The 23959-nt window shown below is 49.9% G+C and overlaps 1 protein-coding gene and 1 long non-coding RNA gene across 2 annotated transcripts; one reads left to right on the top strand and one right to left on the bottom strand.

Annotated features, from left to right (window-relative positions):
• Positions 1-76: 76 nt before the first annotated feature.
• Positions 77-16371, bottom strand: LOC111857823 (LHFPL tetraspan subfamily member 3 protein-like). Its single transcript, XM_072709990.1, has 4 exons — positions 15862-16371; positions 14535-15136; positions 485-721; positions 77-206 (listed from the first exon to the last, which is right to left on the bottom strand). Exons 2-4 carry the CDS (start codon positions 14959-14961, stop codon positions 193-195), a joined length of 678 nt encoding a protein of 225 aa, XP_072566091.1. The 5' UTR covers positions 14962-15136; positions 15862-16371; the 3' UTR covers positions 77-192.
• On the top strand, positions 15556-23387 carry LOC111857829 (uncharacterized). The gene is made up of 4 exons (XR_002841448.2): positions 15556-15733; positions 21856-22156; positions 22403-22534; positions 23065-23387. It is a non-coding gene; the product is annotated as an uncharacterized lncRNA (long non-coding RNA).
• Positions 23388-23959: the final 572 nt, after the last annotated feature.

The following is a 23959-nucleotide window of genomic DNA, read 5'->3' as shown; positions in this document are numbered from 1 at the left end:
AATGAAGGTTAGTGGAACTTTGGGTGGTACCAGACTCTGTTACCCCTGCCAATCAGCTGCCCCCCCCACCCGCCCACAGCTCAGAGGAGGTCATCCAACCAGTGACAGAAGAATTTGGCTGAAAGCGTTATGGATGCACATTAGTGTGGTCTGAGTAGTATACTGACCAATCTGTGTGGATCTGTATGCGTATTAGGCATTTCCACCTGTGGAGAAAGTCTGAGTGTTAGAGGCAATAACCGTAGGAAGAATAACAAGCTGATAAATGGCAAGATTATTTCCATCTCCAAGTCAATGTACAAATAAGTTGCTCTGCAATACCGGTAATAACCACCAGATGTCAGCAAGTAGAAATGGCATTAATGTTCAAACGTTAAAGCATTTAAGATAAGATAACGCTTCACTGATCCTAGGTGGCAATCCTTTAGTGGAAAGGCCAGCTGCTATTACTGTTGCTATGTCAGGGCTGTCCTGCAGCACATACCCTTGCTGTCCGCTAGCAGCTTCTCGGCCATGAGTTCGTCCTGCCGGTTGCCAAGCACGAAGGCCAGGAAGGACAGGATGAGGGCGTCCAGGATGCCCATGATGGCCAGGATGTAGGCCCAGCGCACGGAGCACGCGCCCAGCGTGTACTTGTCGGTCTGCTCACCGCACATCTGCTTCACCTCGTCCGAGTCCCACCCGTCTGGGTAGATCATGCAGCCCAGAACTAGACAGGTACCTGGTAAGTGGAGGAGGGGGGGAGAGAGAGCTTAGAAGCGTTAGCGAAAAAAGCGTTAGCATCTAATGTCAGCTTGCTGTATGACGTTGAAGCCTCACTGCTGGAGGCGCATTAGCCTAAGGCGGCAATATAATACTGAGGTCCGTCGTAGGCAGCATGCCTGAGGCAGCGGTGAACAATAGCATTTATGCTTTCTTTGTGAGTGGACAGCAGGAGGTGCTGTTTCCACATCCCAGCAAGGGCCTGCTGGCACACACGCAGACCTCGCCGGCCCACGTTCACGCCCCTCATAAATAAACCCGAAGCCGGCCCACGTTCACGCCCCTCATAAATAAACCCGAAGCCGGCCCACGTTCACGCCCCTCATAAATAAACCCGAAGCCGGCCCACGTTCACGCCCCTCATAAATAAACCCGAAGCCGGCCCACGTTCACGCCCCTCATAAATAAACCCGAAGCCGGCCCACGTTCACGCCCTTCATAAATAAACCAGAAGCCGGCCCACGTTCACGCCCCTCATAAATAAACCCGAAGCCGGCCCACGTTCACGCCCCTCATAAATAAACCCAAAGCCGACCCACGTTCACGGCCTTCATAAATAAACCAGAAGCCGGCCCACGTTCACGCCACTCATAAATAAAACCGAAATCGGCCCACGTTCACGCCCTTCATAAATAAACCAGAAGCCGGCCCACGTTCACGCCCTTCATAAATAAACCAGAAGCCGGCCCACGTTCACGCCACTCATAAATAAAACCGAAATCGGCCCACGTTCACGCCCTTCATAAATAAACCCGAAGCCGGCCCACGTTCACGCCCTTCATAAATAAACCCGAAGCCGGCCCACGTTCACGCCCCTCATAAATAAACCAGAAGCCGGCCCACGTTCACGCCCCTCATAAATAAACCCGAAGCCGGCCCACGTTCACGCCCCTCATAAATAAACCCGAAGCCGGCCCACGTTCACGTCCCTCATAAATAAACCCGAAGCCGGCCCACGTTCACGTCCCTCATAAATAAACCCGAAGCCGGCCCACGTTCACGCCCCTCATAAATAAACCAGAAGCCGCCCACGTTCTCGCCACTCATAAATAAAACCGAATCCGGCCCACGTTCACGCCCCTCATAAATAAACCCGAAGCCGGCCCACGTTCACGCCCCTCATAAATAAACCAGAAGCCGGCCCACGTTCACGCCCCTCATAAATAAAACCGAATCCGGCCCACGTTCAGGCCCCTCATAAATAAACCAGAAGCCGGCCCACGTTCACGCCCTTCATAAATAAACCCGAAGCCGGCCCACGTTCACGCCCTTCATAAATAAACCCGAAGCCGGCCCACGTTCACGCCCCTCATAAATAAACCAGAAGCCGGCCCACGTTCACGCCCCTCCTAAATAAACCCGAAGCCGGCCCACGTTCACGCCACTCATAAATAAAACCGAATCCGGCCCACGTTCACGCCCCTCATAAATAAACCAGAAGCCGGCCCACGTTCACGCCCCTCACTAATAAACCAGAAGCCGGCCCACGTTCACGCCCCTCACTAATAAACCAGAAGCCGGCCCACGTTCACGCCCTTCATAAATAAAACCGAATCCGGCCCACGTTCACGCCCCTCATAAATAAACCCAAAAGCCGGCCCACGTTCACGCCCCTCCTAAATAAACCTGAAGCCGGTCCACGTTCACGCCCCTCATAAATAAACCCGAAGCCGGCCCACGTTCACGCCCCTCATAAATAAACCCGAAGCCGGCCCACGTTCTATGCCCCTCATAAATAATCCAGAAGCCGGCCCACGTTCACGCCCCTCATAAATAAACCAGAAGCCGGCCCACGTTCACGCCCCTCATAAATAAACCCGAAGCCGGCCCACGTTCTATGCCCCTCATAAATAAACCAGAAGCCGGCCCACGTTCACGCCCCTCATAAATAAACCCAAAGCCGGCCCACGTTCACGCCCCTCATAAATAAACCCGAAGCCGGCCCACGTTCACGCCCCTCATAAATAAACCAGAAGCCGGCCCACGTTCACGCCCCTCATAAATAAACCCAAAGCCGGCCCACGTTCACGCCCCTCATAAATAAACCCGAAGCCGGCCCACGTTCACGCCCCTCATAAATAAACCAGAAGCCGGCCCACGTTCACACCCCTCATAAATAAACCAGAAGCCGGCCCATGTTCACGCCCTTCATAAATAAACCCAAAGTCGGTCCATGTTCACGCCCCTCACTAATAAACTAGAAGCCGGCCCACGTTCACGCCCCTCATAAATAAACCCGATGCCGGCCCACGTTCACGCCCCTCATAAATAAACCCGAAGCCGGCCCACGTTCACGCCCCTCATAAATAAACCCGAAGCCGGCCCACGTTCACGCCACTCATAAATAAAACCGAAATCGGCCCACGTTCACGCCCTTCATAAATAAACCAGAAGCCGGCCCACGTTCACGCCCTTCATAAATAAACCAGAAGCCGGCCCACGTTCACGCCACTCATAAATAAAACCGAAATCGGCCCACGTTCACGCCCTTCATAAATAAACCCGAAGCCGGCCCACGTTCACGCCCCTCATAAATAAACCCGAAGCCGGCCCACGTTCACGCCCCTCATAAATAAACCAGAAGCCGGCCCACGTTCACGCCCCTCATAAATAAACCTGAAGCCGGCCCACGTTCACGTCCCTCATAAATAAACCCGAAGCCGGCCCACGTTCACGTCCCTCATAAATAAACCCGAAGCCGGCCCACGTTCACGCCCCTCATAAATGAACCAGAAGCCGCCCACGTTCTCGCCACTCATAAATAAAACCGAATCCGGCCCACGTTCACGCCCCTCATAAATAAACCCGAAGCCGGCCCACGTTCACGCCCCTCATAAATAAACCCGAAGCCGGCCCACGTTCACGCCCCTCATAAATAAACCAGAAGCCGGCCCACGTTCACGCCCCTCATAAATAAAACCGAATCCGGCCCACGTTCAGGCCCCTCATAAATAAACCAGAAGCCGGCCCACGTTCACGCCCTTCATAAATAAACCCGAAGCCGGCCCACGTTCACGCCCTTCATAAATAAACCCGAAGCCGGCCCACGTTCACGCCCCTCATAAATAAACCAGAAGCCGGCCCACGTTCACGCCCCTCCTAAATAAACCCGAAGCCGGCCCACGTTCACGCCACTCATAAATAAAACCGAATCCGGCCCACGTTCACGCCCCTCATAAATAAACCAGAAGCCGGCCCACGTTCACGCCCCTCACTAATAAACCAGAAGCCGGCCCACGTTCACGCCCCTCACTAATAAACCAGAAGCCGGCCCACGTTCACGCCCTTCATAAATAAAACCGAATCCGGCCCACGTTCACGCCCCTCATAAATAAACCCAAAAGCCGGCCCACGTTCACGCCCCTCCTAAATAAACCCGAAGCCGGTCCACGTTCACGCCCCTCATAAATAAACCCGAAGCCGGCCCACGTTCACGCCCCTCATAAATAAACCCGAAGCCGGCCCACGTTCACGCCCCTCATAAATGAACCAGAAGCCGCCCACGTTCACGCCCCTCATAAATAAACCAGAAGCCGGCCCACGTTCACGCCCCTCATAAATAAACCCGAAGCCGGCCCACGTTCTATGCCCCTCATAAATAAACCAGAAGCCGGCCCACGTTCACGCCCCTCATAAATAAACCAGAAGCCGACCCACGTTCACGCCCCTCATAAATAAACCCGAAGCCGGCCCACGTTCTATGCCCCTCATAAATAAACCAGAAGCCGGCCCACGTTCATGCCCCTCATAAATAAACCCAAAGCCGGCCCACGTTCACGCCCCTCATAAATAAACCCGAAGCCGGCCCACGTTCACGCCCCTCATAAATAAACCAGAAGCCGGCCCACGTTCACACCCCTCATAAATAAACCAGAAACCGGCCCACGTTCACGCCCTTCATAAATAAACCCAAAGTCGGTCCATGTTCACGCCCCTCACTAATAAACTAGAAGCCGGCCCACGTTCACGCCCCTCATAAATAAACCCGATGCCGGCCCACGTTCACGCCCCTCATAAATAAACCCGAAGCCGGCCCACGTTCACGCCCCTTATAAATAAACCCGAAGCCGGCCCACGTTCACGCCCCTCATAAATAAACCCGAAGCCGGCCCACGTTCACGCCCCTCATAAATAAACCCGAAGCCGGCCCACGTTCACGCCCCTCATAAATAAACCCGAAGCCGGCCCACGTTCACGCCCCTCATAAATAAACCAGAAGCTGGCCCACGTTCACGCCCCTCATAAATAAACCCGAAGCCGGCCCACGTTCACGCCCCTCATAAATAAACCCGAAGCCGGCCCACGTTCTACGCCCCTCATAAATAAACCAGAAGCCGGCCCACGTTCACGCCCCTCATAAATAAACCAGAAGCCGGCCCACGTTCTACGCCCCTCATAAATAAACCAGAAGCCGGCCCACGTTCACGCCCCTCATAAATAAACCAGAAGCCGGCCCACGTTCACGCCCTTCATAAATAAACCCAAAGTCGGTCCATGTTCACGCCCCTCACTAATAAACCAGAAGCCGGCCCACGTTCACGCCCCTAAATAAACCCGAAGCTCTTCATAAATAAAAACAGATATCAATTCAATGGGGCATGCTTGTCCATCCACCCCTCCCCAAGCAGAAGCTCCTCCCCTCACCCAACCAGCCCTTTTGCTCTACCTCCATGTCTTCTGGAGGTTTTCTTCATGCACAGTTTCCACCTGACTGCACGACTTAATGATTAGAGGCCTTATTGAGACTTTTGTCTGGTACGTTGGCTGGAGGTTTCTAAGAAATTGATGATTGGAGCCTTAAAGCCAATGGAAGACCTGCTGGTCTGGATGTGTCGCTCAGCATCATGTGGTGTTGAAAGAACTGTCAGGTGGAGATTCATCAGAGGGGCGATGGCTTGGCAGGGGAGCTGGTCCTGTACTCCAGTGGTGCAGGATGCACCATGTAATCAGTAGGTGCAGTTAGATGTAGTTTGGCATTGACGTAATACCTGTGCCTGTGCTTTTTAAAGCAACTTTAGTGAGTAGTGATGGCCGTATTTCGGATTAACCCACAAATACAGACCAGGAGGAAAGCAAAGGGGAGTAAGGAGGGGGCGAAGCGAGCCCAAGAAAGGGAGAGGAGGATCTCCGCCCCTTCAGTGGAATGATCAGCTATATGAGACCAGGTATATGCTGAATTCATGAAAGACGGATGGAAAGAACAGGACTAATCAGATCAGCTCCTCCCGCTGAACACCGGAACGCCACGATCACTTAAAATGAACCGCTAAGAGGAGGATAAACATGCCCAGATGGAACGGAATGGACCAGTGAGCCAGCAGACCCAGGCCGCTGCGGAAAACGGGTCGGCACCTTGCAGAGAAAGAGCTTTTAACACGGATCTCGCTGCCAATCTGCCCACTCCCCCCCGCTTCAGAATCAGGATCCTTTGTAGTTCAGAAAGACGCGGAAAGTGCCAAAAACGACAACGGTGCCACGGCGCCGCCAAAGCCACTTAGCGAGAAGCCGAACTGCAGCTAATGCGAACTCTCGGAACTCTCTGACTCGGATGGTTTGTGGAGGAAGACCAGACAGGTTCTCCCACAAGCCTGGGGTGAGAATCAGACTGACGGTCCTGCATGTGCCTGGTCACTGTTCTCCTTATTGACCCCAAGGATGTTCAAATATTCTTGTACTCCCATAGAACAGGCAATCCCCATGTGTTTTGTTCACATCAACTTTTAAAAAGCAAAACTATACTGTTTAGTAAGTAGGAAACGATAGCCACTGTGCAGTTCCTCCTTTGGACCACAAGGGGGTGTCATGAACCCAGATTCCCCACTGAAAGCTGCCAGTGACACTTACATGTGCAGTGCTTGACAGGTGAATGCTAACTGCACTGAGATGTCTGCCTTTCTGCAGCATTCCACCATGAGTGGAAGGGAGGGGCGGGAAGGGAGCTTGAACCATGCATGGGTGTGCAGAAAGATTTGGAAAAAGGTGTACATGCCGTGAGAAGACTAGCATATGCTGGGGACAGCAGGGCCCGTCTACGCGCTCTCTGCCAGCGCTATTCTCAGTTTGGCGTCGTTCGGAGTGCGAGCGCCCACGTTCTGGCTCAGAAACGCTGCACGAGGAACATCCAGCGGGGGCACGAGAGGACAGAGCACCAGGCCGCGGCCCATAGAGTCTCGTGACCAAACTGGGCGGGGCCTCAGGTGAGGCGAGAAAGGTGGAGAACAGTTGTTCCCTTTCAGGGCTCGATTATCACCCAGCACCACCGACCTGCAGAACCGTTAGCAGAGGTGGGTAGTTCAGGTCCAGAGAGTATAAGTCCGGACCAAGATTTTGTTTCAACAAACCAGTTGAGTACTCTTTAGACTGTGACTCTTTATACTCAACTGGTTGGTTGAAACAAAATCTTGGGCTGGACTTTTCTCTCTGGACTTGAATTACCCACCTCTTGTTTTTAGGGATGGTCTGACTGTGGCTTTAAGAGGAAGCTCTTCTGAGCCATATGAAGCTTCAGATATTTGTTTCTATGTCTTATAGCAGTGTCAGTAATAATTTACCAAATTACAGAGAGTGTGACTCCTGCAGTTTTGTGTGTATATGCATGTTGGTGTGTGCATGGACGTTTATATTTCTCAGTCCTGTATTATCACGCTCTGCCACTAGAGGGAACGCTTACAGATTACATTGTTAAACATGAACACCCCATCTTTATTTCTCAGTATATACACTCACCTAAAGGATTATTAGGAACACCATACTAATACGGTGTTTGACCCCCTTTCGCCTTCAGAACTGCCTTAATTCTACGTGGCATTGATTCAACAAGGTGCTGAAAGCATTCTTTAGAAATGTTGGCCCATATTGATAGGATAGCATCTTGCAGTTGATGGAGATTTGTGGGATGCACATCCAGGGCACGAAGCTCCCGTTCCACCACATCCCAAAGCTGCTCTATTGGGTTGAGACTGTGGGGGCCATTTTAGTACAGTGAACTCATTGTCATGTTCAAGAAACCAATTTGAAATGATTCGAGCTTTGTGACATGGTGCATTATCCTGCTGGAAGTAGCCATCAGAGGATGGGTACATGGTGGTCATAAAGGGATGGACATGGTCAGAAACAATGCTCAGGTAGGCCGTGGCATTTAAACAATGCCAAATTGGCACTAATGGGCCTAAAGTGTGCCAAGAAAACATCCCCCACACCATTACACCACCACCAGCCTGCACAGTGGTAACAAGGCATGATGGATCCATGTTCTCATTCTGTTTACGCCAAATTCTGACTCTACCATTTGAATGTCTCAACAGAAATCGAGACTCATCAGACCAGGCAACATTTTTCCAGTCTTCAACTGTCCAATTTTGGTGAGCTTGTGCAAATTGTAGCCTCTTTTTCCTATTTGTAGTGGAGATGAGTGGTACCCGGTGGGGTCTTCTGCTGTTGTAGCCCATCCGCCTCAAGGTTGTGCATGTTGTGGCTTCACAAATGCTTTGCTGCATACCTCGGTTGTAACGAGTGGTTATTTCAGTCAAAGTTGCTCTTCTATCAGCTTGAATCAGTCGGCCCATTCTCCTCTGACCTCTAGCATCAACAAGGCATTTTCGCCCACAGGACTGCCGCATACTGGATGTTTTCCCCTTTGCACACCATTCTTTGTAAACCCTAGAAATGGTTGTGCGTGAAAATCCCAGTAACTGAGCAGATTGTGAAATACTCAGACCGGCCCGTCTGGCACCAACAACCATGCCACGCTCAAAATTGCTTAAATCACCTTTCTTTCCCATTCTGACATTCAGTTTAGAGTTCAGGAGATTGTCTTGACCAGGACCACACCCTTAAATGCATTGAAGCAACTGCCATGTGATTGGTTGATTAGATAATTGCATTAATGAGAAATTGAACAGGTGTTCCTAATAATCCTTTAGGTGAGTGTACGTTGTAAAGCATTATTTAGTTTGCATAAATACACCCTTTACTCTGTGACATCATAGCAGCCTCTGTAACGATTCACTGCAAACAAACCTTGTGCTAAACGTAGTCAGACGTTTCGGAATTATGCCTGAATTATTAATTATTTATTATTACTGCATCGACTGTGTATCAGGTCCAATATGGCTATCAGTAGAGTGCTTCCCTGCCTCTGTGAAGGAATGGTACAGTCCGGCATGTTTGGAACGTGCCACTGCCAGTTCATCCTGGACAGACAGTGTAGCGCGGGGGTGGGTGGTGAGTGTGCAGGGGTGATGCTCGGATAGAGGCCTCCTCTGTGCTTCTGAGTTGTTCACCTGGCCGTGCCGCATTGCTCCGCCCTCCTTGGCCCCTGCTGTGCACAAATACCCCCCCCCCAGCACTGAGGGTGGGGTAGCAGGTGAGGAGGGTCTCCCTCTCCTGGCCCTGCTTCCTGCACATAGTCCTGCAGTTGTGTTATTTTCCCCTTTGATGTGTGACTTCGTGCCGTTAATCAGTCTCCTTCAGTCCTTGGGAGGTGAGTCAAGGCCGAGAACGTCCACGATGTCTCAGCTTCTTTTAATCATCCTCAAGCCATTTGATCTTTTTTTTCCCTTTGCAAGCATTTTAGTTCTGCGGTAGTTTAGATATCTTGAGGTGGAGATGATCTCAGTCTGCAAACTTTTTATAAATAAATGACAGGCACGATCTCCAAGCTCAGCGTTTGGTTTGTGCCTGTGGCCCTTATCTAAGTGTGTGTGTGTGATTGTGTGTGTCTGTGAGAGTGAGAGAGACACACACACACACACAAGGGTTTACAGTGTGGCCCCCACACTCCAGGAGGTATTATAGCCAGCTGGCCTGCGATGGATACCTCAAAGCCCCCCCCCCCCCTTGAGCCGTGAACCGCATTTCCCTTAAAAAAATCCCTGAGGATCCATCAGATTCTGCAATGACTGTGCAAAGTCAGTGTCACTTTACACCATGTGGATAGACGTTGACCTGAGGGTTTGACGGTTGGGGAGCTGGACTGTACAGATGCTGTTCTATTTCTGCTAAGACAAACATCCCCACCAGCAACATTTCGCTCTTGCTCCTTGTCACCCCCTGCTGGTCCGTGTTAGATCCTCACCTGAATACGTCCCCTCTTTCCACACTGCCCCCCTCAGATGATCCAGAGATGTCGGAACATCTGGAGCCAGGTCACACACCCCTTAAAACCCACATTGGCACCAAAAACACGCTCTATACGCTGTGCTGTGTCTGCAGTACCCAAACACTAGCAACTGGCTGCATTCAGGAGGTCACAGTGTCCTTGTCACACCCACTGGCGTCGCCCCTCCATGCCGAGAGTGAGAGAAATAAATCTGCCGGCTTCTCTCCGGTGCGACGATACTGGAGATTAGTGGCAACAGAAAATCCATTCTGTGCGGCAAGGGGGGGGGGCAGGGGGACAGAGCCACGCGCTGCCTCCAGAGCCTGATGAAGTCATTCACCCTGACGCCTGAACAAGAGAGCAGCGGCATACAAATTAAGCCTCTGAAATTCTCTACCGTGGGTTCTCCTGCCAGACAGGTGAGCGGCGAAATTGACACTCTGCCTCATGCCCCCCCCCCAACATCTTTCGATCTCACGTTCGGAGCTTCAGATAAACTGAAAGTTGATGTTGACACTGACATGGTGCCTAATAATGGGCCGTCTGTGGCCGATGTGCAGAATTTGCACAGATGTGGACTGGAAAATCAGTCCGACCTGGCTGGTGCCGGGGGCAGGCCTCCATAACAGGCCTCCATAACAATTACGCGACATAGGCAGCTGCCTAGGATAACATCTTCTGAGGGGGGCAGGGCCAAACCCCACCATCTGAGATGACGTTAAATTGGATAGTAAAGTTGGCAGATGGGCGTTGGCGGTAAAGCCTTCGACCTACACAGAGCCCGGTACCGAGTGCTAACAGACCCTGCGTTCTGACTGAAGGTTTGACACCCAGTATGGTCATGGCACTACGAGGGGCATAGAGTGCAAGTGCTTCACCTCCTTGTCTTCCGCAACCCCTCCCTGTCTGGTCTGTCACCCCTCTCGCCCCCCAAGGGTCTAATTAAACACAGGGTCAATTGGCTGAATTAAACATTAAACAGACAACAATGGAAGAGTGGATTCAAAGGTGGTTTAAAAGCAGAACCACTGAAGAGGACAGGGCTCATGCAGGGAGGGGGGGGGTCTTCACACCTTCTTCACAAGCTGAGTAGTAGTTGCTCTCACCAAAAGGGGTCAGAGGTCACCGAGGCTTTTGCTCTGGTTCAGGGGGGATGCGTACAAGGGGGAATTCGATGGATTTTAACAAGCCTCCCCCCTCTCAGCCCTGTCACACTCATTAACGTTTCTCTAGTTTCCAGACATAAAATAGTGAAGAATGAGACGTAAGACAGCCTCCTACTGGAAGTTCTGGACCATGTTAATGGGTTTGTTCTGGCACCTGTGCGTCTCTCGTAAACACAAACAAGGAATCAACCGCAATCAATTTACTTTCATCCTCACAAATGTTCAGGACTTGCTAAGAGTGTCGCCAGGATGCTCTGGGGGACGGCGGAAGCAGAGTGGGAGGAGCATGTGTGCGCTCCTCCGGGCCTGGGGGAGGCGCTGTTACCTCCTGACTGTGTCCCAGGGTGCCTGCTGGCATGAGGGCAGTTAAAGTTCAAGAGGCCTTCACACTCTGTGTAATAGGTTCATTCACAAGAAAAAAAAATGCAATTACAGCTTTAATGAAGGCGTATGGAAATGAGAAGCAGAATCACTGCTTTAATAAGCAAAACTTTGCGGCTTTTGATGTTGTCATTAAGCTTGGGAAATGGCAATCTGATACGGAGCAGTCACCCATGAGAGCCAGCCAATGAGCCTGCGCAAAAACAATGACTCATCCAGCCTATAAAAAGATCTTGCCCCCGAAATGCTTTAAGGGGGGTGGAGTGTGGCGGGTTTGATTGGAAATTGCGGAAACTTAATTTTACTCTGAGATCTTAACCTTGTTGCCAGATAGGCATGGTTTCCATGGTTTCCGACATCAGGGGTCTTGCTCATAAGGCCCTGCTGAGGCCACCAACAGCTTGCTGGGGGGGGACATCCCATAATAAGCACAGTCGATGGCCTAAGTTTCTTCTCTACTTAAGTCTCTGCTCCTCTGTGACACAGGCTGTGACGAGGGAACAGACTGGCCCCCATGTGGCATTTCTGGGTAATTTTCCCCCTGCATTCTGGGTGCAGCACTCAGCTGTAATTGGTGGGCGTTGGGTAATGAGGCACTTTAGCAGATAGAGTGGCCGGGCTGTCACTTGAAGCCGGTGGCTGTCACCGTGTCAGCATGTCTCTGTTTGCATGTGTCATGATGGCGAGCCTCTCCGTGCATCACTGTCAGCTGTGTACATGCCACATTTTTTATTTTCCGCAACAAAATCCCCTAGAAACACGATTTTCTGTTACTTAAATGCAGAATTAGCAGAATTGGTGTCAGAATGTGTCAGAATGAATAGATATCGTAGCCCCTGACCCCACGTGTGGCCCCCCGTCAGGATGCGGCACCAGCTGTCGGCCCCGCTCCCCTGGTCCCACTGCAGCAGCCGAGCAGCTTCCCTGTGCACCACAGTACGGCGTTTTTAATTAGATGTTTATTTTCCCCCTCCATAGCTATAACGTACGTCCCTCCACAACACTGTGTTTGCAAGACAGAGCAGAAGATGTCAAGCTGAACACCTCAGTCAGTTCTCACTCCCCAATCTCTGCGTCCCTCCCTCCCCTGGTATCTCTCTGTCGCTTTTCCAGAAGGTTCCATCAGAGCTGCTAGCTCTTCTCCCCACTCCTGGCTCTGCTAATTGGCGAGGCAGAGCTGAACATCCCAGTCACAAATGGCTTGTTAGCATTACAGACATGGGGGAGGGGGGGCAGGTGCTGAGACACATATAGAGAGAAGGGGGGGGGGACACTCAGGTGCTGAGACAGATTTGACGGCCATCAGCTGCTGCATAGGGACGAACCCCTGTGTATCATCACCCAGCTGTGATGGAGATTTTCTGGTAGAACTTCTGACATATCTATGACATTCTCTTCTTCTCGCTAATTTCCTCCACAGTATGTTCTGCTCCCAAAAACCCCGTCTCTGCTTCTCCTCCTTGTAATTCCGCCCTTTAACTCACTGTCACCCCCTCCCGAATTCTGCAGTCTCCCCCCCCCCCCCCCTTCATTTTCCCACCCCGCCCCTCACACAGGTAGGCAGGGAGAAAGACCAACCATTCAGCTCATGCAGAAACACAGAGTGAGGTGAAAATGGTTCCTGTGACTATTTAGTTATAGGCATAGAGGTTAATGAGGTTAACTCATCAGGTTAATAGACACACAAACAGCCTTAGACACCCTTAGCACCACAAATAATAACAGGGAGTCAGCAGGGAATTTAATATTTTAAATCGACGTATGTAGGTTGTTGTCAGTGAGGCAAATATCACTGTCAACAAGATACAAGCCAATCTCATATTATAATAACAATTTACAATAATGTTACTTAGCTAGCTATCAACGTTAAGTTGTTATAATAAGACAATATACGTGATTATCACCGGACAGTGCTGATCTGTTGAATGAAGACTGAAAGAAAATTAGGGAAGCTCTGAGTATGGACCATACCAATACTGCCCGATGGTCTTATTGGTCATTGGTCCATTTTTCACATATGACTGTTAAATATGCTACTGTGATTGGAGAAATTCACAGCGGAAGGGATTAACTTACAATGCCGTCTAATGATTGGTTACCGTACAAGTTGAAGGTTCATTCATTCATTTACTCATCACACATCAAAGCCCATCTTCTACTCTTACGGGAGCATGACGGGAGTTTGGTTTAGGGTCCAAGGCTGCACGAAAGAGCTTGCTGTTACAGAAGCCAGCCAGTAGAGGGCTCCATTTCCCCCAGGTACACCTGCTACACCTGTTTTGATTTTCGTAATCAGAAGGTAAAAAGGGGAAGGAAAACCCTGCACTGAACTACAAACAGTCAGTACAAACATCTAGGCCTAAAATAAATCCCATGAGCTTTAATTCTGCCTCACAGAATAATGCCACTATCACCATCATCATGGAGTCAGACTACCTACTGTAAATATCTTTGGAGTATCTGGTAAACATAATTATTATAATCATAAAATAAGAGGGAATTAAAAACAGGTAGAAGAAGCCAGAGGATGGGGAACAGAGGGCACTGGAATGGTGAATTTGGGTTTGTGTTGTTCCTTGGCACGATGCATGTAAGGTGGTTTTAGCCATCAGCAGAAAGGATTGACCATCATTATCAACACGGACTATTTCCCAAATCCCATAGCCAATGACTCTTCGCTACAGAGACATAGGGCATCCCAGTACAGACACGTACCTCACTCATTTTAGTTACGACTCACCTTTACACTTTGTGCAAGCTGGCATAACGCGGTATAATTAGGATAAAAAGATAATTTAACAACATCCTCGTCTGTTCCCCATTTTTTTCTGTAGACTGTAGCTTACTGTCCTCCATAACCGTAAAACCAACCTGGTACTCCCCCTGTTCGTTTACCGCAGGAGACCGTGCCAGCTTACGAGGTTTGTCTTTGTCTGATTTGAGTAATCGAACCCATTCATCGTGATGCTGTCGTTATTCGCGACACAAAACATATGGCACGTTCAGTTTGGAGATCCAAAGTTTTCAAAAATTAGCATCCAACTGCGTATCTCCTTTTCACAGTAAGATCATAATAAAGCAACAAAAAAATGGAATTTTAAAAAAGATCAGACAGAAGCACCTACCAGAAGCCAGCTGCATCCAGCCGCAGATTTTGTAGACGGTGGCCGTGCTACAGAAGAAGAAAAGGGCAAAGCAGACGATGCAGGTGATGACCAGCACCATGGACATCCCGATGAAGAAGGACGCCGCCTTGAAGGCGCCCGACGGGATGGAGCTGAACTCGATGAAACTTCCCTGGCATGTGAGCTCCTGGGACAGCCCGCTGCCTACACAGTAATGGAAGAGGCCGAAGTAGCCGGCTTGGGGGGTGTCCACACCATCCCCGATCCAGTAGGGTTGAATGAAACACACCACGTTGACGATCGCAAACAGTATGGTGAAGATGGCCCACAGGAGTCCGATGGCTCTGGAGTTGCGGATGTAATTGGTCTGGTATATCTTAGCAGCTTCCGAGGCTGGGAGCATCGCCGAGGCAGTTCCCGGTATCATGACTGGTGCAGGGCCTGATCGCACACTTTTTTCCAAGATTTAAGTGGTTAAATGTGCCTGCTTGTTGACAGCTCCCTGAGCAAAGCAAGCGCTACGCTCCTCCGTCTGCAGGGACACATGATGCCAGGCCGGGCCGCCGTTAGTCTCTGATCTCACGTTTTCGCCAATCTAGTACCTATTAAATCAATAATAAAAACAGACTTCAGGGCCACATCCTCCGGTGGAGCGCAGTGCCCTGCGTGGCATCGCAGCTACAGCGTCCCGCTGCTCCTGTACTTTCTGCGTTTGCGGTTAACATGCACAGGTACACGCGAATAACGGGAGGACGAATGAATGACTGATTCACCCGCAAAATCAGTCCTGCAGTTTTTAAAATTACGAAACAGTCGAACAATCCATTTAAACGCGAATTGTTGTAACTGCAGATAATACAAGATCTCTTCATTTAGCCTAAATAACACCGGAAATCTAATATAAATTAAATTTCACGCAACTGCCCAAGACCGACGTATTTTTTTCGTACTAGATTCCGTTTTATGAGGAAGATGGAGTGTTTCTTTTCGGAACGATCTTCATCTGGTTCTTTAAATTATGATGCCGATAAGGGGGCGGGGGGCAAACAGCCTGTGTATTTATTCCCCGTACGGATCGTATCCTTTCTGTCTACCGCGCATGTCATCCGCTGCCTGTTTGCATCTCATTCTTTAGATAAACTTACTCAAATCCATTGTGTATAATTAGTGCGCTTGATGGAAAACCGTCTCTCTGGCTGGTAGGCTATTTTACCTCGCCTCTGCCTTCATTATATTGCACCCGCCTTAATCCCCGTCTAATGTAAAGTGTATCGGTTTAGACCCTCGCTGCCGACGCCGGGGTTTATTAACGAAGCGCGGTCCTCGCCTGTTTTCCGCCTCTCGAATCGTCACCCTCCGTCCAAAGGGGTCCCACCGCCTGGCCGCGCTGTCCTGGGTCGGCGTCCGGCGCACCGGGGACGGCCGGCTATTCCAAACCCAGTGGGCACGGGGGCCAACTGTCGCTCCGAGCGTGAAACGCGCCCCGATTCCCCCAGCAAGCCAGTCTAGACTAACCAGGGACGGGTAGGTCTGTACCATATGGGTGTGCGTGGCTCTCTCACAGACAGCACACATCACCGCCACTGACGTCAGGGGGTGTTTAAAAAGCAGTTTCTGCGACAGGTGGCTTAACGGGGGTCTGCGGCGGCACCCAGACCGTCCCTGTCAGCGCGAATCAATGACAATTAAATAACATTTGAGCAATAACTGACTTTTAACTATAGCGTGAATAATTCAGTATTTCTTTCACTGAAAATAGGCCAATATATTTTTATGGAATCTAATTCCACAAGTCGGGCTCACTGAGCTTAAGACTTGAAATGCTACTGGACATGACCCCTGTAGCGACATGAACGCGCACTAGGCACGTGCTGGGTAGGGGCGGGGCTGGGTGCCGCCCCAAGGTCAGTTTCTGCACGCGCGCACTATATCTCTGCAATATGCAATGGTTTCTTTAAAACGAATTATCACGTATACATTACTTATCACACAACACTCTAAAATGTTTTCCAAAATTATATAATAATATTCTCTTGTATTAATAAACAGACGTGAGGTTGTGCAGCATGTAGGCATCGGCCTAGTTCACCTCTGCGGGTACAGGCCTGCGCGATTAATAACTGAGTTGTGAAATTTTTATTACCATTGCTTTGGAAATTTTGCATTTTTTAGGTTTAAAAAATGTTCGCCCGATTTTATTCAAACACGAACCATTTAGGGCAATTTTTATTTTTAAAACTGGAATAAGCATTAGGCCTAGTTTTATTTTAACCCGGTGTCGAAAAATTTGTCGCGGTGCCGCCTGCTTCAGCTCCACGGACAGCGGACACCTGAGGTAAATTTAACTGGTATCGCTCAACAAAAAAGTTCGACTTCAAAAAGACACGTTTAAGTTTATTTCTGAAACACAAGAAGGAACAATTCTTCACTGAACGCAGTTTTTTCCAAGTGCCTCCTGTTGGGATTTGCTGGCAGTGTAGCCAGTAGCCTATGGAGCACGGCCAGGGTGCCCCCCCGCCCCCCTGCTGGCAGAATTTACCGAGGTGAATTTATACAATACTGAAATTCATCCATCTTCTGTATCTAATTTATCTGCTTTACAATTGCGTAGGGTCACAATGGCAAGGGACATGCTGATTCTCAATATGCAGTTCCCAAAATTGGCCACCAGATGTCAGCTCATGTCTGTTAAAACTAATAATAGCGTCTGTTTTTTCAGTAGGATGGCAAAAGTATAAGGACTTTGAAAAGTCCCTACAATTAACCATCTGAAGCATTTAATCCAAGCTGTCCACAGCCAATATGAATTAAATGTCCACAATTACTTAAACTCAGAAACACTAATTCTGCCAAAACCTTTACAAATAACAGTGTTACTGAATTCCACACTGCAAATTCCTTTGCAACTTGTAACAAAAAAACTAACAAGGCATCAAAAGCCTCTTATCTATTAAGGACCACTGCAGTAAATCCGACTCTCATAAAATTTGGCCTCAAACACATTAATGGGTGGCAGGATTCTGATAAAATGGCACAAAGAGGCTTTAAAAAAATGTGGAATTAAACAACGCCAGCTGTCTTTGTCTCTCGTGGAAAACATCAAACTTGGTGGCGGTGAGGACGCTTGGCCGTGGAAGAAAGAGCAGAAAATCTTCCAACGAGGCTGCATCTGTGCAAAAACCCGTTTACTGGTGGGGCAGATAGAGAGATGAACAGAAAGTCATTCTGAAAATAAGCCCTTTCATTGCTGCCACTGTTGGGGCTTTTGCAAGCTCTGGGGGGGTCAGATGGGTCTTGGGGGGAGGGGGACAGAAACAGAAACACAAAGACCTCAGGAGACCCAGTTGTGTCCAGACAGCGCCGGTATCAGTGAGTCGGAGCCTAGGGCAGTCAGGGTCCCAATGGGGATGATGAAGGGCAGATTTTGCCTTTTTAGTGGGGGAATGGATGGGAGGGGGCAGGAAGGCGGATGAGCAGTAGGCTGCTGCAATGCGCACTAAAGGCCGTCTGCGCGGGATTAGCGACTGCGGGGCTCTTGGGATTGGGGGTGCTGGGACTCGGCCGTAGGGCTGAGTGAGGCATTACCAGTCAGCCGGCGCCTGTCCGAGAGAGAGGGCGTCAGCGTCTGGATTGGGGGAGATAAGGGGTGGTCATGGGCACCCCTTTCTGTGTTGGCTGGCACCATGCAGTGCCGCCGTCTTTGAATCACCAGCCACCATCAGATAATGGCGTCTGTCTTCCTCTCTACTGTCCCTCTGTCCCCTCAAAGTGGGGTTTTTCGCACTGAAACATTTGAATGCTCCTTCTCTTCTGCTCCTCTGTGCTTCCTATCATCCCAGCCTGAAGCGCCTCCGACTGGGGGGCTGCTCTGATGGGCCCCTTTTCCCTACTGGGAGGTATCAGGCCTGGTGGATGCTGGGGGGCAGATAAGTTTTTTTTTGTCTCCTTTTTATCGTGAAACTCGATTCACACAAAATGTCCCTAATTCTATCACGTGAGCCGCAGATACACTATCACTGCTGGTCACTGACCAATCAGCTAACGGTTCAAAGGGGCGGGACTTCCTCTTTTCCTGTTTGTACATCCTTATATGAGAACAACCACCACATAAAGAAGCAAATTCCACTTACCCATCCTGCAGACAGCTGTGGCTGTAGCTAATCTGCTCTCTTTTTTTTAAATGCCTCAGAATACCTTTTATATCATGTCCCAGATGGTGGCTGTCTTGTGCTGTGTTGATATTTAGACTGAAAGCCACACGGTGATGTCAGTTTCCCCCACGGATATAGGCAGGGTTAGACAAAGACCTTCAGCCGTGGCAGGTATTGCAGAGCTGATCCCAAAGTCAGTACCTCTCTCCTTGCTCAGCTACACAGACCTGGTCTCCCCCCCCCCCATCTATATACAGCTTTTATTGATTTTTATTATAAAAAAAACGATGAAAGTGATTCATCGATGTAAGCAGAGGTGGTCCATTCCAGCCAGAACAGGCATCTGAAACCTTTGTTCATGGAACCAGACCGGGAATTAGAGTATGTGTTGGGTGGGGGGGTTCCCGGCCTGGGAGGGGGTCTGCTTTGGGGCTGGGGGGTGGCTTCCCATCCGTCCGGCAGGTTGCTGACCCCCCCGGGGTCCGGCCTGCTTGTCCTGCCTCATGTTTACATTACCCTCGTTAGCCAGATAACGAGAGCAGTGTATTAATGAGGCTGCAATGCGGAGTCCTGTAAGTGTGCGATATCAGCCAGACCCCCCCTCCACGCCCCCACCCCCCCACTCCCTTCTGCCGGATGCCTCCTGTTCCGCTCAGCTGTCAGGCGTCATGCCCCCAACGCATCGCAGGAAGGCACCAGTGTTTCCGAGGCCCTGGCGTTCTGCTCAAATCGCTCGACTGTCTGCCGCTCTTCTTGTTCCAGACGGAGTGGGGGGGGGGGGGGGAGTACCTATTGCACTTCTCCCTAGCAGCAAAATATACCATGGTAACAGCCCCCTGGGCTCGGCGCAGGGTGAGCACCCGGTGTTTACCAGTGTCTGGTTAATAGCGTTTCTCGAGAAGCATGTTTAGCTCTTCGTCAATAGATGGCGCTGTTTCCCTGCCCACCTTTACATAAACCCGTTAAATGTGAATACAGATTAGTCTTGAGGGTCTGGCTGTAGCCATTACTGGTATCCAGTTGCTTTATGATCAGTTTCAGGAGGATATTTATATTCTTGGCATAAACAGTCTGATAATTGGGCTGCCTGTTTGAATTTCACCTTCAGATGCTTGTTGCTCTGCTGCCTCATGTTTGCATTTCTGGGGGGCAAGGGGGGGGGGGTTGTCTGTCTCTGCTGGTCAGATCAGGTGTCTTTTAGAGAAGTCCACGCAAGAGGGGCAATTCTAGGATTTTTAAGGTAGGGGCTAACCTTATCATTAGCCAATGATATGTTTGGAATAGTTGAATGACAAGGGAGGGAACACTCCAGGGGCCAATCAGCTTTCAAATGGGGCCACCAGGACCAGTAGTCCTGGCCCGATATACTCCCCTGGCACCTGGGTGGTGAGTGTGTGAGCAATGGAGCGTATTGGCTGACGCAGCTTTGCTGGGCGGGCCGTCTGGCATCCTGCTGGACTGGGATATGGGCCCGTCTCCTGTCACCCCAAGCTATGGGGAGATGGACTGGGTGGATCCCAAGCTGTGCAAACAGGGCCCCACGTGCCGTTTGCTGTGCGTGACTGAGTGACTGAGGTCTCCCAGCGGCAGCCAGCTGTGTGTACGCAAGGACAGAGCTGCAATCCGCGGCGAGGAATGCCGTCACGTACCTGCGTGTCCCGTATGATCCCACACCACACCTCAATGCTCCCTCTCTCTGTCTCTCTCTCTCTCTTTCCTCCGCAAACTGCTCTCTCTCATCCATTATTGAGGCGAGCTTTTCTTCCGCCTGCTCGCAGAAAGAGGGGGAAAAAACACGAAGGTGAACGGATCTTCTGAATTTTTTATGCGGAACATGAAATATGCATCATCAGTCATTCTCGGACAGAGCGGCGGGTAAACCTCAACAGGTTAGCGCACTGGGTCTCCAGACGCCCCGGGTATGCAGGGGGGAGACCATGGAGGTGTAGGAGGGTGGGGTGGGGGGCAGGGCGTGGCAGAGATGGCAAAGGGGAAGGAGGGAGAGAGAAAGGAAAAGGCCAAAATGGGCTGAGATGGGAAGACGTGTCCACATCAATCCAGGAAAAGAGAGAGAGAGAGAGACGTATTGTCAAGCTGGAAAAATAGGAATCACCTGTCTAATAATGAAATGAGCAGTGTGGAAATAAAGGCTGAGAAATGACAGAATAAAGGGTCGAGGCTGAGGAAAAGGAAGTGTATCTGAGAAATGAAAGACAGAGGAAGGGAAGTGGAATACAGGAAAGAGAATGGGAAACGACAGAATGAGGAGAGGAGAATCGGGGTCAGGGCCAGGCGCATCTTCACCGGTGGGACCTGTTCAGCCTCCGCGTCCTCCTCCTGTGTCTGTCCTGGAGCTGTGTAGCACTTCAAACGCAGGCGGGGTCAAAGGTCAGCGCTGTGAGCCAGGATCTGTGTGATTCAAGGAAAGCCCTACAGGCTCTGGGTCTGACGGTATTCTGTGTGTGTGCATGTGTGTGTGTGTGTGTGTATGTGTGATTGTGAGTGTGAGTGTGTGTGTGTGTGTGTGTGAGTGTGTGAGACCAGAGAGAGGCACCATCACCAGTGTGGAGTGTTTCGGTCCTGCATCCTGCCAGCTGTTTGTAGATTACGGCTGGCTGGTTCTGGCATGCCCCCCCCCCCAAAGTGCCCCTCAGAATCCCTTCAGTCGTTTGTCTGTTCCTAATTAGTATGGCTGTCGGGTGCTGGGATCCCCTTCCCAAAGTGTCCTTCATCTTTACTGACAAATGGGTTAGGTTGGTAAACAAAATGAGCTAATAAAAGGTGGGGTCTCTTTAAACTTGGGTATGGGGGGGTTTCCCATGATGAAATCTGGGTTGGTGCCCCATCCTGGGTTGTTCCCTGCCTTGCACCCATAGCCTATGGGATAATGCTTACAGAAGACGACATGCCTGTAAGCAAATTTACACTGTAAGTTCTTTAGTTGATATTGCTAGTATATTTTTGGATTATGTGTTTTTTAAGGTGTTTTGAATTGTATTGGGGATAAATCCGACTTAGATAAAATGTGACTTGCATCAGTTGACAACTTCCTATAGTATTAAACAGCAAATGTAGCCTGTTTTATACTGTAGAGTGCAGCATTAAGCAAACATAGGAATATTTGTACCTAAACTGGAAAGATCTGACAGGTCGCTCTGCTCTGTCTTCAGGTGAAGATCTGGCAGCCTCGCCAAGAGTATCGCAGATCCAGTTGTTGGACTCCGGCTGTTTCTGAGCCCCTAAGAGCAGGTTCTCTGTGGCAGCGAAGGTCAGGCTGTGCCCAGGCTGATGGTCTCACCCTCCATGCCAGCCCAGGTGTTGCCCGTGGAGGACGGGTCACGGGACGGCCCGTCTCCGGAGGGGATGTGAGAGTGCAGATGACCTTTCCCCATTTCGGGGAGGTGGCGTGAAAAACAGGAAGGGGGCACCGCCAAGAATTCCCTGGTATCATTGACCGCCCCAAACCGTCTGGTAAGTGCGCCATTTAATCGAGAGGCCGTGTGCCGGTCACCACGCTGCGTGCGTTCAGTGGAAACAGCGAGCTGTATGACTGCTCATTAGGAGGGGCAACAAGAGCGGCTGGCTGGGGGGGGGTGCAACCTCAAAGCACTTTTCAGAGCTGTTACTCTAACATGACTTATTTACGGCTTGTGAATCTGGGAGTAATATGCTAGGTTAGGGTGGTTAAGGAAGCGTCTGTTCCGTCTTTCCTGCCAGGCCTGACTGACAGAGTTTGCTGCTGTACTGACGTCTTCTCCCTCCACGTCCTGTTTTCTCTTCTCCTGCCTGCTGCTGCTGGCTCTGTGTGATCCACTTAAAAGGAGATCTTTGCTTGAGGAGCCCATGGAGGTAAAGCAGGACTCCGATGTGTTTAGGTCCCTGGGTGCTGGATGCCTGCCTCTCCACATCACTCCCTGTCCCCCCCTTGAGTTCTTCTCCACTTCCTCTGAATGCTTGATATCGTCTCATCCTGCGATCTTAAGCTATTTCTCCCCGAATCTCACCTGAATTCCTATATCATCATTACTGCCCCCACTCCAATCAAAGTCTCAGTCTCCTAACTTCACACTGGAAGCCACACACTGCCCCAATCAATAACGTTTATGTCATAGAAGTCATGTTTACGAAGATGTTTTTGCAACTAGAGGGAATTTGAAAACTTTAAAAGCTGGCATTGGGGAAAACTAAAGTGCACCCCTCATCCTAGAAGTCAATCGTGTAAAACGACTGAAAGCTAGCAGCTACAAAGTCACGTATGACACGTGTGATTGTAAATAACATACAACAAGGTCTATCGCTGCAACGGCTCAGCTGATAGGCAGGGGTGTCCGGCAGCGAAAATGTGAACAAACCATCACTGAAGAACCGTGTGTGTTCAGGCAGTGCGACCTGAGGTGCTGTTGTGTTAATGAAATGGCACTGAAAGTGACGGGCTGCTGTGACGAGGAGGAGGAGGAAGATGACGACGACAACGCGCAGGAAGAAAGACGAGCTACTCTGCTGCCTGCGGGTGAGGTGGCCTCCAGAGAGCGTTTTGTAAAGGAGGCTAATTAATTAACAGACTCGTTAGTCAACTCTAATTACACAGTTGGTTTATGGCTAATCAGAGGACAGAGAGAGGCAGACACACTGGTTGCTCCTGTGAGTGTGAACGGCGTCTGTCTTTCTGTGTTTGTGATTTTTTTCATATGAGGTATCACTCCTGGTGCTCGACGTATTGAAAGGGGATGTTTCCTGCAAAATCGTCTGGTCTAGTGAAACCTGTCTGATTCACCAAAACCTATTCCTATGCTTTGAGTCAGTACTATCAGGGCCAGCAGGCTGGATGATGGATTTAAATATTTTAAAAAGATATTAAAAATGCATAAAATGTCTTTTATAGGCAGCTAAATTCACTGGCAGGGTGCAGATTCGCACTGCGATGCTGCAGTGTGTTGTGTGTGTGTGAGGTACGTACTCACTTTAATGCTACCTGAGTTTCCGTGACATCTGGACCATTTCTGCAGTGCTGTCATTTTAGTTTTGACTCATGTTTACTGTCATAGTTCTTGTACTCCTGTTTATAAACCTTGTTTTTGGACTTGCGTTTTCTTTTTCTTGTTCAGCAGAGGCTTATAGAATCTTAATGTTTTTTTGTAATATTTATGATGATCTTTTAAATGACTTTTGCTTTGAAAGAGAAGACATCAAAACTGGGGACCGCTGTCTGCGGTGAGCTGGTATCTTCTGAGGTATCTTCTTCCAAAGCATACCTTCACCTTCCTCCATGAACAG

This window comes from Paramormyrops kingsleyae, chromosome 3 (assembly GCF_048594095.1).
Source record: "Paramormyrops kingsleyae isolate MSU_618 chromosome 3, PKINGS_0.4, whole genome shotgun sequence".
NCBI lineage: Eukaryota > Metazoa > Chordata > Actinopteri > Osteoglossiformes > Mormyridae > Paramormyrops > Paramormyrops kingsleyae.
This window is presented reverse-complemented; position numbering and strand designations above follow the sequence as displayed.